At 35.0% G+C, this 17,315-nt stretch overlaps 1 protein-coding gene across 10 annotated transcripts in view; it reads left to right on the top strand.

The window, feature by feature from the left end:
• Positions 1-443: 443 nt before the first annotated feature.
• LOC143242175 (uncharacterized) overlaps positions 444-17,315 on the top strand; it is a 70,025-nt gene continuing 53,153 nt past the window's right edge. The window contains exons 1-3 of one of the 10 annotated variants that reach the window (XR_013022515.1): positions 457-665; positions 1,126-1,267; positions 15,100-15,185. Coding sequence is in view for 2 of the 10 variants with exons in the window: in XM_076485507.1 (XP_076341622.1) it covers positions 1,163-1,267 (105 nt within the window). In the remaining 8 variants the exon portion in view is untranslated. The other 9 variants (XR_013022514.1, XR_013022519.1, XR_013022520.1 and 6 more) reach the window with 9 other exon arrangements.

Raw genomic sequence — 17,315 nt, 5'->3', positions numbered from 1 at the left:
TTTCTTGTCTGAAACTGGATATTTCATTAATAGTCCAGGCCCACAACGAATAAATTAGTTTTATGTTGATACACATGCATTTCATTTGAGAGGAATGCTAGCTAACTCTATTTGTGGTTAAAGTAAACTGCAAAAAATTAATTTTTTTTTGTAACATAGTTGATGGTCGTTCTCAATTTTTTTAAGTACAGATATAATCATATACATGTGTATGTGTGTGTATTGTTTTCTTAAAGACAAATACACATAAAGATAGATATATACATGAAAAAAATCTAAAAAGGACTTTGTTTGAAATGATAGTGTAAAAGAAACGTGTTATACTAAGGAGTAATGTTTACTGTGTTTTTAGAAAAACTTAAAGGTAATGTTTCACAAATGTAAAAGGTTTGATAAAATATTTTATCAAATTAATTATATTCTAATAATTTTTCTTTGTTAAATATTACTTTTATTTTATGATAAACACTATATATACCTTTATATTTCATATACTATATATTTCAAATTGTGAAGTATTTTCACTTTTTTATTTTTCATTTTTACAGAGAGTGGGAACACAAGTTGTTGATGTTAGGAGAGATAATTGATGAGTGGTTAAAAGTTCAAGCTACATGGCGAAATAGTTCCCCTGATATTATGGCTCAAATGCCAGAGGAGGGAAGGTATGCACTACAACTATTTTAATATTTCCTCAATGTTTTTAGAATTTGTATAAGTAGTATTTTATTGCTTGTGTGAAGACAATTTATATATTATTGTTTTATCTCTGACTTTTTTATTCTCTTTATATACATATTTATGTATATAGCTTAGTATTTTAAACATCAAATATAATTATTAGTGCTTTGTGTAATTCAATTATCTTCTTATACTTATTAGTTGAAATAGAAAAATGTAGTTGTGATAAAAATAAAATGCAGTTATTAAAACGTTCCATACAGGAAAGAAATACAAATAGAAAACATATTTTTATTTGTTTAAATCTATTGTTACGGGTAGCACCACTTTTAAATAATTTTGTGGTACATTTAAACTTTAAATGTGTTCCAACATCTTAGATGTTTTTTTTAAATAATTGTTTGAATAATTACATCATCTTAATACTCTTATCATACAATACAGATGATTCACAACTGTAGACAAGAACTGGAGAGACACCATGAAAGCTGCTGTTTTAGACAGACATGTACTGGCAGTTCTCCAGGTTGAAAAAAATTTAGAGAAACTAAAGAAATCCAGTGAGTTGTTGGAACTGATTCAAAAGGTAAAATTGCAGTCCTTTTTGTTGAAACTGTTTAATCTCATTCAGAAGATAACTTTAGTATACTCAATGGCAGTTTTCACCTCTGGGATGTTCCCCATCATAAATTTAAAAAAGTATCTATAAAAATATTCAAGAAAACAAAATGGTCATAAATTTTCACTACCTAACTTAAATAAAGATATATACACATATAAATCAAATAAACAAAATAGGGAATTGTTTTTTGATTTGTTTATATTTTTAATGTTAATATGTCCTGCTAAGCACTCAGCTGTTGTCACCTTCACTTCACCACTGATATATAATTTTTATAGAAGTCTGGCCAACTGTTAGGAATACCTCTCCTTACATTCACTTCATTGCTAACTTTTACTCCAACTTTCACACTTCACATCTCTAAGCAAATTGCTAACATAAATGCACATGCCACTCATGTGCTAGATGCCCATTGTGGACCACTCCACTTTTTCATGTGTAATTGCTTAGTTTTATATTTTGCTTTCCACAACATTTCAGTTAATGACATAATTGTTTTGCTATTATCAATGTGTTTTAAGTAAAGTTTTGTGTATATTTTACTTTTAAAATCAACAAAGTGGATTGCATATTTCCAAATAAGCTCAGTAAATTCACATTATTATTGCACTTGTGTTTAATTAAACCATCATTTTCTGAACTGTATTATATTAACCCTGATAAATATTTTAGATAGATCACACTGTTCACAATAACACATTCATTAATATAAAAATGTCTTACTTCTGAGACCATACCTACCTTCTCACACAGAAAGCAATCTTTCTTGTGCATCTGCCTGAGAGATTTGCATTCCACAATTCTTTAAACAACTTCAACCAACACTCACTAGATTTCTCATGATTTTCACCATTACATAATGATGTTATTATGTAATAAAAGCCCTCCACTAATATGAGCATGACATAATCTTCCTGTGCACTGAGATTTTCCACTGAGATTCTTCATTAATCTTCCTTAGCACTGTGTGTATTTGATGTATTTTGTTGTATTCATAACTTACAGAGGTTTGCAATCTAATAAAGGAACTTTGTTTTCTTTAGTTTATCAAACTATGAACTTTCAAGTTCATGCAACTTTGGCATCTGCTGAGATGAGGAATAACCTTGCAATTGTCAATTTCTTAATTTGGCTACTGAAAACATGTTAAACATAAATGGCATGATAGCCATTGTGCATAGGGTAGTAGGTTTTATTATGCAGCCATGAATTATTTCCCCTCATTTTGAGAAGGAATATGATGAGAAAGACAACTTTTACTGTTTGTCTCCCCCTTCTGGTTATGCTCTCTTGTCGTTGAGGAGAATTTTTAGACATCCTCATGCTATTTGGACCTTATCACTCTATCTCTCATTCCATTGTCTTACTATATTTCCCATTCTCTACATCACAACTCCCAACTTAAATAATTTTGATTCTTTTCTATCTTCTGAAAATTATGTTAATAATATTGCTTCCTTTATAGATCTACCCCATGTCAGTGATCTTATTTCTTGTCCTTGCTTTCTAATTCCTTTATCATGGCCTACAGTTAACTGAACTTCCTCCTTCTAGAGTCATAGATCTTGAAATCTTTTTTGCCTGTTTGGGAGCAAGCCCACTGAGGTCGATTTCACTCTCCAGTGCTTAGTTCTCTTGTCTTTGCTTAATACTACTTTCTGTGTTTTATTACCTTTCCTCTCTTCACTTCATGTAAGAGACAATTCATCGAGCCCTACTTGAATTTTCTGGCAATTCCTGTTCCCTTCTCCTTTCTGCCATAGACTGTACTACTACTCTTTCCCTGTTTACTTGTTTCATTATACTCCTCCCACTTCCTATATTTTTACCCCTTTTCCTATTTTATCCTTTTGCTCAATACTCTTCAGCCCAGTGTCAGACTTTCTGGATTCATCAATGACAATGGAGCAGATTCAGTTGTCATGGGGGCTGGTCTTTGTGATATGCACATCTTTGTTAACAACTATCTGCAGTTAGATGGGTCATACTTGTTAGTTTTCATGGACTGTCCTTTCAATTCTTCTCTCAGTTAATAGCTGGTTAACTTCACTTCTCTCTCAAATTACATCTATCTTCAATATCTGGAAGTCACTGTGCCAGATCTGTTGCACAAACAAGTCATAGAGAGGGTCTTACTTTCACCTGTTTGTGGTCCCCAATAAAACTGGGGACTGGAGGCTGGTAATCTACCTTTCCACTTTCATCTGCTAGGTGGTCATCCCTCATTTTGCATGGAAAATTTCTTTACTTTTGTTGGTTCTTTTTCCTTGGACTTTGGATGAGCAAGAGTGACATCTCAGATATGTTTCTTCATATTCCCAATGCTGAGTCTTAAAATATTTCAAATTTGTTTCTTGAAATCATTCCTTCCAGTTCAGCGATCCTTTTTTTCTTTTAGCATTGCATTGACCTCCTATGTCTTTAACAGAACAGTCAAGGCTTTTGTGTACCATCTGAAAGAACTTGCTCTATGATTTTCATTATTACATGAATGATTGGCTTCTTCTGTCCCATTAACAGGAGAAGTCTTACCTTCATACTTTCCTTCTGTAGGAAACTGTCTTTGTAGGATGGCTTGCCAAGACTTCTAAATGCTTTCTTATCCCATCAAATACCTTGTTTTTCTGGGAGTATTTTTTTCAACTTCTTTCTCAGCTGGGCTGAATCTTACCCTGTCTATCTGCAAATGATGGAACATTCTCTCACTGGGATGTGAGTCTGTCCTACTCGTGTTGCCTGAGAGACTCTATTGTCTTTAGTAACTATAGCTTTCCTGAAACTGTTTATTCTACTGGGCCATGCTCATATCAACCATCTCTGAATGCCCTTGTGCAACCAGTGTAATGAATCACAGGAACCTTTGGGCCTACTGTTTCTCTTCTCACAGACATTTTTGAGTGGCTGTCTACCACTTCGATACCACTATAAATGTGCACCTACTTCCACCCAAATTTTTCTTATGCCTTTTTCACCAATATATTCTTACTAGGAAGAGAGGCATCTCTGAATGACAACCTTATGTTGAACACTCTGATCAAGGATGTATCTTGACTTCAGCTTAATGTACTCAAACTTTTGGCAGTACTTTGGGCAAGTTCCCATTTTCTACCCCTCCTGTTGGATCATTTAGTTATGGTTCACTCTTTAAACTTCACAGTCATATCTTATATCAAGTGTCAGAAAAGTATCAGATCCAGGACTCTTTGTTTTCAAACCCTATACCTTCTTTTCGTGTGTCACTTCTCAATACATTTGCCTTATTGTCTGTCATGTACTATATGTTGTAAACCTCAATGTAGGCCATATATCTTGACCAGACTTTGTTCTGCCCCATGGAATAGTTTATTGACTTTGGGTTTTCAGATGAGCGAGCTCTCTCCTGGGGAGTCTATGCATCTGTGCTTTTGCCACACCTCCATGATTTTTATTATGGGCCCTTGTGGCACCTCTTTGACTGACTCATCACTGGTTTTCTTTTTTGCCTTCTGTCTTGCTATTTCCCTCTTTTCCTTCCTCTCACACCTTCTTTCTTGCTGCAACATGTTGCTATTTGATTTCATACTTGGGATTTATCCAATCCATTACCTGTCAAACCAGCCATTCTTATATGGTGATCTTTTTCCTGTCTTATTCTTGTTGCTTATCTACCCTGTCTATCTACCAGTGTAATAGTGTTTTTCATTCTGACCTATTCATCACCATCTTCATCCTGACTGTCTCATTGTTGGCTATCTCTCTTTTTTTACAATATTTTTCAACAAAGGGTTGGCTCTCTCTACCATTGTTGGTCATTAGGCTGCCTTGTCTACCACCCATTATCTTTCCTGATTTTGCAAGGTACTGTCTTCCCCAGTTCTATCCATATTTTTCCTCTCCTTCCATAGATATCCCTGCCCTGTTCCCTTGCTCAGTTTGGACTTTAATAATCGTGCATACTCTTACCCAGTTTCTCTGAGCCAATGGTCGCCTACTCCTGATATTAAATTTCCCTACAGTTCTATTTCCTCTTACTCCTTCCCTTAGGTCACCACCTCTCAGACTTCTATGCTTTGAACTCTTTCCATACCCTTTTCTATCCTCCATATCTTTTACTTTATCGTGTCTGGTCTCTTTTCTTTCTAAGACTTCAGCATTTGGGAAGGTGATTCCTCCTTCTCCCATACTTTCCTTCCATTTCACAACTCCATACTCAATCTGACTTGTGTCTTCTGTCGCATTCTGTTTATGCTGTATCTTGCTACCTAGCCTACATCTCATAATTTCCTGGCTCCTTCTTCACTTCTTTTCTTCCCTGGGATTTTCTTCTTTGAGGGACTTATCACTATCTAAACTTACAGGCTTAGTTTGTCAACTGCTGTTGTTGGTCTACTTTTCATTGCATGTCAATACCTGCAGGCTGTTCCATATTTCTTCTCATCAAATCTCCCATCTCACCCATTCTTTTGCCTCTTGTTTTTGATGGCTACTTGATGACATTTTACAGACTGGCATGTGGACTACATCTTCCACTTTCATCACACACTATCTTCATCACCTGGCTGTCTCATCTCATGTGAGTTACTGCCTATTCCAGTCTGTTATATTCCAATCTACTTACCATCCTTAGTCAGATGAATACATTTTCTCTATTTTACAGGATTCTGTAAAGTGGCTCACGGTGCCACTCAGAGTACTTTTATTTCTCAAAATTTTGCACAAGTAGTATCCCACAAGTATATCCATGTGAAGCTCCTGCTATTGGGTGTCACACTCCATGAGTTTCTTTGGGTGCTCTCTGAATGGAGCTGAAATAGGTAAATCTTGCACCAGTCCCTTCACTATATTAATGTGGGATTTTAGTTTTTGTGTGATTAAATGTATATCATCTTGAAAGTTACCATAGTGGTTAAAAAAGTCCAGATGAAAATGTATTTGTTATTGCAATAATAGCAACAATTTGACTTTGTAATAATTAATATAATTAATTTTTTGCATCATTCAAATCATTAAGTTATGAGACTAATTATATCACCTGTCAGCTGGAATTAATGTGTATATATACATATACACGCTCCCCCCGCTAGTCCAGCAGTATGTCTCCGGATTTACACCGCTAACATCAGGGGTTCGATTCCACTCAGTGGACCGAGAAATTGTCCTCCTGGTTGGGGGTTGTGCAGCAGGCTAACAATTGTTGTTGTTGTTGTTTTTGAATTTCGCACAAAGTTACTTGAGGGTTATCTGTGCTAGTTGTCCCTAATTTAGCAGTGTAAGATTAGAGTGAAGGCAGCAAGTCATCACCACCCACCGCCCAGTCTTGGGTTCTCTGTTACCAACGGATAGTGGGATTGACCGTCACATTATAAAGCCCCCACGGCTGAAAGGGCGAGCATGTTTGGCACGACGGGGATGCGAACCCGCGACCCTCAGATTACGAGTCGCACGCTTTAACGCGCTTGGCCATGCTGGGCCGTAGGCTAACAACCTACTCACTAAAAAACCAAGTCTGTTTTGAAACCCCAGAGTTTGCGGCCCTCTGTTCCTTACGGAATTTGGGGGGCACTATTATTATTATTATATATACATACATATATGAGAAGCTTAACAAATAACAGTTTCGGGTATATATGTGATGTTTTGTTTTGAAAAATTCGAGAATACAACGAAAAAAAAAGTCAGAATAGTTTGTTATGAGACATGTACACCGTGTTATATACATTGTCTGTTGATCAACAATGTAGTCAACAATTATACAAGAAAATACAATATTTTTACTATGTGTGACAAGAGAATATATTGTTCTTTTACCATAAAACACCAGCACTTTATTAAAGGGTGGTGATAATCTGAAATTTCATGGTTTAATGAGAGCCACAAACACAGGTCTAATGAGCCCTGTTGTAAAATCGAGGCTCAGACTAAAGGGAGCGGGGGGGGGTGATGTAGGCACGTCTGGATTAGAGAGGCCCGAACCTGTTGTTAACTGTACACTAAACGTACACTATGGTCATCGGCTTCAGCTGCTAAGGCGAATAAGGTAAGGCGTTCGACAATAAAACCGGCTAAACATGCATAACAACATAGACATGCACAATATACACACTAGATTGATTCAGCTACAAGCAACAAATTGCTTACCAGATCTAAATAACAGGAGTTTATGATTGGGAGTGATATTTTCGAATTTCATGCTCTGTTCAGCCTGTTGTGATGAAAATGTTACTTAATCTTACACTACATTACAAGACGTAGGTAGATTCTGTGATAGTGCTTGCAAGCCTTGCATCTATACTTAGGCCTACTGACTGATACTTACAAACTATCACCTAAATCGAAAAGCTTAGAAGCACGCCTATATTAAAGATGTATATTTCGGCTACTGAAAAAGCCTACGTCTAGGCCTAATTATGTATTTTAATTGGTAAGAACATGAGAATCACAAGAATAAACAATTTGTAAGCCTGTGATGCAATAAAACAATTCAACAGACCAAACTGTAGGGGATGATTGTATGCACCATACCCCCACCTAAAATGAAGGAGGTGTATCCCACTCATCCACCCCAGGATCTACGCCCCTACTTTAGATGACTGGGTGAAAATCACTTGAATTTTACATGCGGAGAGAAAAATGGAGTTACCAGTTCTTATGTTGCTAGGACCCTGATGAGATGTTTGTTGGCATTATAAGCATAACATCAAAGCTTAAAGTGGTATGTTTTGTTTTTTATAGGAACTATAGAACAACTCTGCTGTCTCTAAACTATCTTCGGTCTACACCAAATATCTTACTCTCTTTCTTTTCCCTTTCATTCAAGTACAAGTGGTAAGATACAACACAAAGTAACAGTGAAACAAAGTGCATTGAATAGATGCATACAGGTTTTCAGTAAGGAGTCTAATTAGTATATCCACTGCTGTGAATAGTAGTTAACAACTGTTGGCTTCTTGGAAGGGTAAGGTTCAGTAGCCAGTGCAATAAATACTTACTGGATAGAGGAACTAATTTCTTTTCTTAAAATGTCATGTAAGAGTGGGATAAGAACAAAAGAAATGAACCCTTTCATTACAGAGTGTGTCTGTGTGACTTTGTTTATAATCATCAGTTTCCACACTGTAACTTTTAAAATGATATGTGTATCTTCACAAAATCTGACTAGCTTTCTGTAAATATTACAAGTTTTTTGTATACAAAAAATTCAAAGTTTTTTGATCAAGTATTTCACTAAAATTAAGTTATCTTTTGAAATTCAAGAATTGTTCAAACTGGTCCACTTTCTCTTCCTCCTCTTCAAAAACTGCATTACAACAAATTTTAAGTGTTTTCAATCAATGGCAAGTAGTGTAGTGACTAAAATATAAGTTCAGTGTTATAAGATAGAATACACTGTTTAATGTAGGTGGTGGTAATTTATTTTGTGAGTTAATATTTCTTGACTGTTTTGTTTCACAGTAAGAAAGTTGAAAGCAGAAGGTTATTGAAAGTTGTGTAATTGATATTAAGGCTACAGAGATTTCTAGAATGCCTCAATACTCTGCAATACTTCTAGAGTAGGAAGTGAGCCAAAAGTAAAACCGAGGAAAAGAGACTTTCAGTCAGAGAGAAGTTAGAAAATGTGAAATGAATCATTTAAAATAGAGAAAAATAGTTTGGCTTGTCAACTGCATTTTAAACTAATTGAATTTGGCCAAAATTGATTTTTGTGAAGAAGAGAACCATACAGTATTTAGATCCAGTTGTGATACATATATTGTGAAGAATTTGTCATGTTTCACTTGTTTTGAACATATTTTAAAATAAGTGGAATGCATGCTGTTCATTTATTTTGAATTTATCTCCAAAATGTGGCAAACACCCACTGTAAAAGAATCCTTAGTCCAACACACCAATTTAAATGATTATATATACTATTTAAAAGTAAGTTTCTAACTGGAATGAAATCAGAACATTGGAATAATTGTGGTTCTTTAAAAAGCTGTGGGAGTGGGTGTGCTTTTAGGTCTAATACACCAGTGTCCAAATGTATTTCATAGTCACCAAAACTGTTTAAAATGTGTTTACATTTTCACCATTTGGAAAAACTGCGTTTTTATAGTCACCAAAACTGTTTAAAATGTGTTAAAAGTTTTGCTATGTGACAAAAAAAATTAACTGTGTTTTTACAGATGGGTAAAAATACATAGTAATGTTTCCAATTATTTATTAATAGAATTAATTATACTGAAAAATAGGTGGTAGAAGTAAAGCACCAGTTCACCACAGGTCAATAGCTGTTTTGGCATGTGGCAAGTGGTGACCATGTTGAACACCATAGGTCTGAGAGATCTAGAGCAGGTGAAAAACAATACTCTTTTCTCTCTTCTCATGTCTGGTGGTAATGAATGTGTTTGATTGTCAAACATAATGAATCTAATAATTACATGTTCTTATTCTGTTTGAAAAGAAGAAAGTGGTGTTTGTGTTTATTATTTCCAAAACAAATCTGATTGATAAAATGTTTTAAAATGAATTTATTGCAAATAGAAACAGTTAACTGCTTTATAAGCTTTAATACTTTTAAAGACAAACATATTTATCAATGCATTTGATGCACAAGTAAAGCATTCACATGCTGAACTGGAAACAAGTGTTGATAAGTGGATATTTCTAGGCATCTGTTAAAAAAACCTTGCAAGAATTTTTTAAAATTATTTTCCTGATTCAGTAAAGTGAAACTTCAATTACTCAGGAGCCTCTTGTTGGGAAAGTTTTGTTTACGTATTTCGGCATACATGCTGTTTTGCCTATCTTCATGAAAAGTATTTAAAGGTTGTTTAATCAAATTATAGATGATAACAACCAGAGTAACCAAACAATAATAAAGCTGTATTGTACTTAATTTTACCCTTCTTTCATAAATCAACAAACATGGCAGTGGACTTGAAGTACTATTGACACCCACCTGGAAAATAGAATAACAACTGTTCTCAGTGTTCTGGAAATGAAACTAGTATTTATGTCTGAGAAAAGAAGGAAAATAGCTAAATTTTGTCTTGATTTGTTGAAAGTAGAATTAGTTGGTATACTGATACCATAAACATCATTGCTATATTGTGTATATATATATATAAAACACAAATATCTGTCTTTCTCTTGTTACATTATCTTCACTGGACCAATCTTAACCAAACTGTGTGAAATGTTTTTTAAAGAAGACCAAAAACAGCACTGCTTTCAATAGATGACTATCCTTCTTCATGAGAGTAAATGTGAAGATAATTTGGAAAAGGGGACATATTAATGTAGGGTTCGTAACTCATCCACCCCCATTATTGCTGTTATTGAACACTTTAATAAAGTTAACATTAATTATATTTGTAGATGGTGTCTTGATCTTAAACTAAAAAGTAAGACACGTTTATAATTTTTTCTAATATGCATGCATACAGTGTGCCTAAAGCAGACAAACATTTAATATATACATCTCAGAGACTGTGCTGGGCTCTCTTTGGAGGAATTAAATGAACAAAGATGACTGCCTTTGTTACAATAATACATAAACTGAGATGAAGTTTCTATTTCAACAGCCACCATAAGGCTGGTATGAAAAGCTGTTGTTTGAGTTGTAATAATTTCTTACTTTGACCTATCTGTAAGACACTTCTGTAGCCATTGGTTTTCTATTAAATAATCATGTGAAACACTGCAGAAAGATGTGATGAGCTGGGTGTTGAAAGCAGGTAACAGAATGCACCCCTACTGACATTACAATTGATACTACCTCTTTCTACAGGGTCATAATAACCATTATACAGTCTAGTAAATGAATGTTCTAAATGAATTGTATGAAAATCAAGATTTTTCTAATTTATCATATCTTCCAGCCCCAGGTTTTGTTTAAGTTCATGTACAAATAAAGGACAGGTACCTCGGCTTGATAAATATGAAACATAAAATTTGGAGTTATTTTTATGATTCTAGCTCAGAACTTCTTACTAGGGCATGTGCTAGTTGACTTCTAGGTGTTGCTGTACCTAATATGAGTCATGACAGCTGGTACCTGCTGCTTCGTGGGATAGTTCACCTGGTATCAACTTGAGTGTGAATTTGTATCATTAATGGCACAAAAGTAATATGTTCTTCTGGATTATTGCCATCTAAGTTGATTGGCCAGCTACAAGGAGAACATAAATCATGTAATTAGTTTCTGTTTCAAAAGAATTGTGACCTGTAAAGTGCAGAATTTTTATCTAGGTATGTGTTGAGTCTGCAGTGCATTTTTTAATATTTTTTCCTTTTGAGTCTGTTTTAATTTTCATTCCTCATGTCAATTTTATTTTGCAAAGTGGTAAACATCTGAACTAATTATAGATTATCAAAAAGTTATAACTTGTGTTTGGTAAACCCCATGTTCTTTATAATGTAATATTTTCTCACACTAATCTTCCATCTCAATAAATCACCAAGTGTGTCAGTATGCAGGGTGTGGATTACATGAATGCCTCTATTTTTGTAAACTATAATAATTAATCACATCAGTACTTCCAAAGTTTATTTTTCATTGTATGGATCTCTGGTAAATCTGTTTTAAGTTTATTTTATATTGTCTTGACAGAACTAATGGGGGCATCTAGTCAACTGTGAAAGTATTATCAAAGTAGCCATTATTCTAAACCAAAACATATATGGTTAAGAATAGAATAGCTCTTCATCCCTACCATGCCTTGTATTGAGTGAATCATTACGGTCTGCATTTGAAAATAGATCTTTGTGGTCATCCATTGCACTGTTTCAAGTGTTGTTGTTCCTTCAGACTCTCCACTGTATTTTATGCCCTCACTTTTCTTCTAATGAAGATTGATAGCCCTCATTACATTCCAGTTTTCCCATAAGTACCACATCTTTCTTATCTGGGTGAAATGTATACCTGGCTCAGTCTCCCACATCAGTTTTCCAAATTTGACTTTCTTGTCTTCAGGTGTGTCCTCTGGATGGCTTTGGAGGATGCTTCTTTCCTTCCCTAAAACTGTTTCTTCCACCTATTCAATGTAAGATTCTTGCTATATGTTGATATGACATAATGCACTGTATTGGAAGTTGTAATTCACCTACACTGTAAATGTATTTCTGGAAGGTTCTTACCAAATTTCACACTTCCCATCTTACCTTTTCATTAAAACCTGATGCTTCCAGATTCTAAGAGAACTTAAAGTGATATCTGGTAGAATTGAACAGAGGAAGTCATAAGCGTAATGAGAATACCTTGCACTATTACTGATGGAGGGTTGTCACATGATAATTTTAATGAATAATTTGCAATCAAGAGGAGGCAGTAACTCAGGACATGCTTGAAAACAAGTTTCACAAATAGATGCCAGCATTGAATGAGAATATCTATTGATGTAAAAGGATTGTTTGTTTGTTTTATAATTTCGTGAAAGCTACATGAGGTCTATCTCCACTAGCCATCCTTAATTTAGCAGTGTAAGACTAGAGGGAAGACAGCTAGTCATCACCACTCGCTGCCAACTCTTGGGCTACTTCTCTACCAATGAATGTTGGGATTGACCGTAACATTAGAAGTCCCCTACAGCCAAAGGGTGAGCATGTTTGGTGTGATGGGGATTGGAACTAGCAACTTTCAAATTACGAGTTGAGGGTCTTAACTGCCTGGTTATTTCAGACCTGTGTAAAAGGAGATAAGTACTTTTTGGAAGTTAATTTTTAGTACAGAAAATTATAAATATCACAACAATTTTATAGAATATGTGATGTAGATTAAAAATAAGTATGCAGGTTAATCAGTCTGTAGAATGGTATTCTTGAAGTATTGAAAATATGATTCAAATTATAAAATTTAGTAATTTTGAATAATTAAAACATCTAACACATTTATGACCTGCCAAGGAAAGAAAAAAAAATGTAGTGTTGGTAATTTGATTCATCCAAAAACAGCTTACATCAATAAGGGTTTGTATTCAGTTGTAATTATTTCAGTCCCAGTAAAAATAGTTGCATAACTCAGTGTTAAAAATGTGTAACTGAATAACTGTACATTTTGATTTAAAGGGGAGATTCGACAAATTCTGAAGAGTTAAAATAACAGTTTTAGAAATATATTATTTCCAAGGAACTTTCAAAGTGTGATCACAGTAATGGTTAGAAGGTTTATAGATCAAAAAATTCCCTAGTGTTATTACTATTGTAAGGATTAAAACCATACATTTACTAAAATAGATTAATTTCTGCATATAATCTAAGCAGAACTGTTATATTAAATATTCGAAACTAACATCATATTATGAGGACATTGCGAATGTTACAGCTACATACACTTCTAAAAGGTTATTAATATAACTTGGAGAAATGGTGCTTACTTGTGTGAATATAATACACCACTTACTTAGTAAAATTCATATAATTAAATAGTAATTGTGCACAATTTTCTAACTGCTGCATAATAAACTTACAAGGAAAGTATACAGTTTTATCACCTCACAAAAATATAAGACTAGAAACATATTAATCCATTACTTTTTTAAAAGGTACAATAATTTTATAAATAGCATGTGGTAATATGTTCACGTACCAGCACATTACAAATTATTAGTATACATAATGAATAATGGACTTTTTTTAAAAAGGGTCGATGGTAAGTCTGAAAACGTCTCGTGGTCGTCGTTTTTCGAAGATTGTTTTTTCTTTGTAGGAGTAAAAAATGTTGAGAACACGAGACAGTAATAGAAGGTTCTGTCGAACACAGCATCAGTTCCGTATCTGTGGGGTGAATGAGACTCTCTCGATAATGAGTGTCGAAATCTTCAAAAGTCGCTAACAGGTTGTTTGTCTGTCTTAGTTCTCCAGGCTATCTTGGAAATACATATCTAGGTTTCAACATGCTTGTTTGGAAGAAATCAGTTGATGTTTAAAAGTGCGTTTGTGATGATTGAGTTTTCATTATATCCTTCTTTGTATGGAGTGTCTGTGTAAATTTGTCTATTGACTTAAATAGCTTCTCGACTTGTGTATTCTGCATGAACATGTCTTTGAAATTTGTTTCTAGTTGTGGATGCTTTTTTGGTAAGAATGGCTTGGATGAAGGTGGCGGATGTCCAATGTTTCGGGGCCCAGCATGGCCAGGTGGTTAAAGCGCTCGAATCGTAATCTGAGACTTGCGGGTTCGAATACCCGTCGCACCAAACATGCTCGCCATTTTAGTCGTGGGATCGTTATAATGTCACGGTCAATCACACTATTTGTTGATAAAAGAGTAGCCCAAGAGTTGGTGGTGATGACTAGCTGTCTTCCTTTTAGTTTTACACTGCTAAATTAGGGACGGCTAGAACAAACAGCCCTCGTGTAGCTGTGCATGAAATTCAAAAACTAAACAAAAAACCAATATTTCCTTGAAGTTTACTATTCTTCTGGCGCTGCATGGCCAGGTGGTTAAGGCGCTTAACTTGTAATGCGAGGATCGCGGGTTCGAATTTCCGTCTCACCAAACATGCTCGTCCTTTCAGCCGTAGGGCCATTATAGTGTCCCGATCAAACCCACAATTCGTTGGTAAAAGAGTAGCCCAAGAGTTGGCGGTCAGTGGTGAAAACAAACTGCCTTCCTTCTATTCTTACATTGCTAAATTAGGGACGGCTAATACAGTTAGCCCTCGTGTAAATGTGCGCGAAATTCGAAAAAGAAAACAAAAACCAATATTTCGTTGAAGTTTTCTATTTTTCTACCTAAAAGTTAAAGCTTAACGTCAAGGCCACTTATTAACGAGTGTTTTATATCTTGAATATTATGAAGTGTTTGTTTATTATGATTTATGTGTTTATTGTAGAGCATATTCAGCAGGGGTATCAACCGTGTTGAAAATCGATACACTTAGTTCTGTCCCACTGTGGAACTTTTTATAAAGTGAATGGAGTAAGTTGTTTGTTTGTTGTTAAACGCGATGTTTCGTGAAGGGCTATTTGTATGCTGTCGAAGGTTTTTTAAAATTCGAATTTTACCTTATATGTGCTATCAGAATTGTTATCACTTGCAGCATTGAAATCAATAAAAGATACATTATACTTAAGTTGATTACTTTTGTTGTGTTTGAGAAACGAGCTTTTGCTGAAAACGTGCTAAGTGTCTTAGTTTTGTTTCTCTTTACACGTCCCTCCCAGTGCCACACAGGTATGTCTGCGGACTTGCACCGCTACAAACCGGGTTTCGATACCCATTGTGTAGCTTTGTGTTTAATTCCAAACAAGCAAGCAATTAAATCTTTAGACGTAATATGTGAAAAAAAACAAAAGTAATTTATCACGTGACTGACTGGACAGTGAGTGGTCAGCGTTCTGGACTGTGAATCGGAGGTCTTACACGTTGCCTTAAAATCGCGCCTCGCACTTTGGGTCTGTGTCAAAAGAGCGACATTGAAATGACATTATTAGAGTGGCTCAAGGGCTGGATGTCAGCGCTGTTGTAGCCACTTTAAAATTAGGGACTACTAACCCAGATAGCCCTTGTAAATATCCGAAACAAACAAAATTATTTCTCTTAGTGGCCGTTCCCTACACAGCTTTGACCCTCACTGAGATGAGACTCCGTCGCCTTTTGACTATGAGATTTCACTGACCCTTATGCCTTTGGGTTAAGTCTTGATGGGAGATAAATCGCTTGTACTTGTCGGATTTTAAAAGACTTTCATAAAAGCAGTCTTCACGTGTCAAATTGTTCAGATAGTTTTCAATAGCATCTGTTTGTACAAGTGTGCACGAAATATTTCTATTACCTAAATTGCTGAGACAAAACTAGTACAGTTTAACTGTTGTCTCCTGGCAACATATATTTCATAATAGTTTTTACTTTTATGAGACTTTTTATTTGTTTTAAGTTCAAATTCCTTTAGTAACAAGTTTCTCCAGTATAGCTGTTTACATGGAACACCAATCAAATATTACTTTGTTATTATATGGTTACAAGTCTTATTTTACATTGTAGGTTATTAGTAGCGTGTTAACAGTAGTCAGGATTTTTGACATTGGAAGAAATATTTTTACCCTATCACTGATTCCCTAAAATAAACCGCAAAAAAGTTATAACATATAATTGTTTAAAATTAATGGATTAAAATCAATCAAGCATGACTACATTCATTGATTATTATTTTTTTTTTTTTGTCGTACTTTGGTCTCCAAGCGTTTCGGACTCGTTCAGGCCATTCTAGAGGTTGTACAAAGTAAATATAGGCAGCGATTATGTGTTAACTGTACTTTTCAGTTACTACATTTTGTTATCTTGGGTTAAAAATCGTACACTTAGCTCCTGTTAGTAAAGTTTTTAAAGATGGCATCTATAAGGGCTGAAACATTGCTAAAGAATGCAGGTTACACTGTCAAACTTGATGCTTCGCGTGAAGGGCCCTTTAAAAGAAATTCAAAATACTTCCGCTAGTTTTAGGCAGAAATATATAATTGCTCAATATGATAAAATTAGTTGGACCAACGGTTGTGCTCACTTGTCTCTTGTTAAATGCAAAGCTACATAGCGGACTATATTTGACTGTGCCCACCGCTTATCGAACTCTCATTTTTATCTTGATGAGCCTGAAAGATTACTTCTGTGTTAGTGAGAGCCCCCCACGCTAGTGGACAGTGTAAGAACATGAAGACTTACGCTAATATAAGCCTTCACTTCGTGCAACTAACTATTCACGTTATATGATATACATTTTAGAGAGAATTTTGTAAACTTGGCTGGGAGCTGTAAATTCGAATAGCCCTTCAATGTCATGCAATCAAGGTATTTAAGTTGTACCTGTGAAAAAAATAAGGGCTGGCGGAATAAGGAGTAAGTAACTGAACAAGAACATTAAACAAATATTTGGAAGTACATGCTTGGATTGGAAACGTTGTTTCCGTCTTATTTGGTAATACGACGTGAACTGGAAGATAGGTGTTAACCCTAAAGTTGATTTGGCTCTAATAACGTTAAAAAACTCGTTGAACGTTTGAAACCTGTCTCGCACGTACACCGCTATTGTGAAAGATTCGAATCTTCGTTCCA

This window comes from Tachypleus tridentatus, unplaced genomic scaffold (genome assembly GCF_004210375.1).
Source record: "Tachypleus tridentatus isolate NWPU-2018 unplaced genomic scaffold, ASM421037v1 Hic_cluster_2, whole genome shotgun sequence".
NCBI classification, from domain to species: domain Eukaryota; kingdom Metazoa; phylum Arthropoda; class Merostomata; order Xiphosura; family Limulidae; genus Tachypleus; species Tachypleus tridentatus.
Note: the sequence above shows the minus strand (reverse complement) of the source record. Positions and strands in the feature narration are given on the sequence as shown.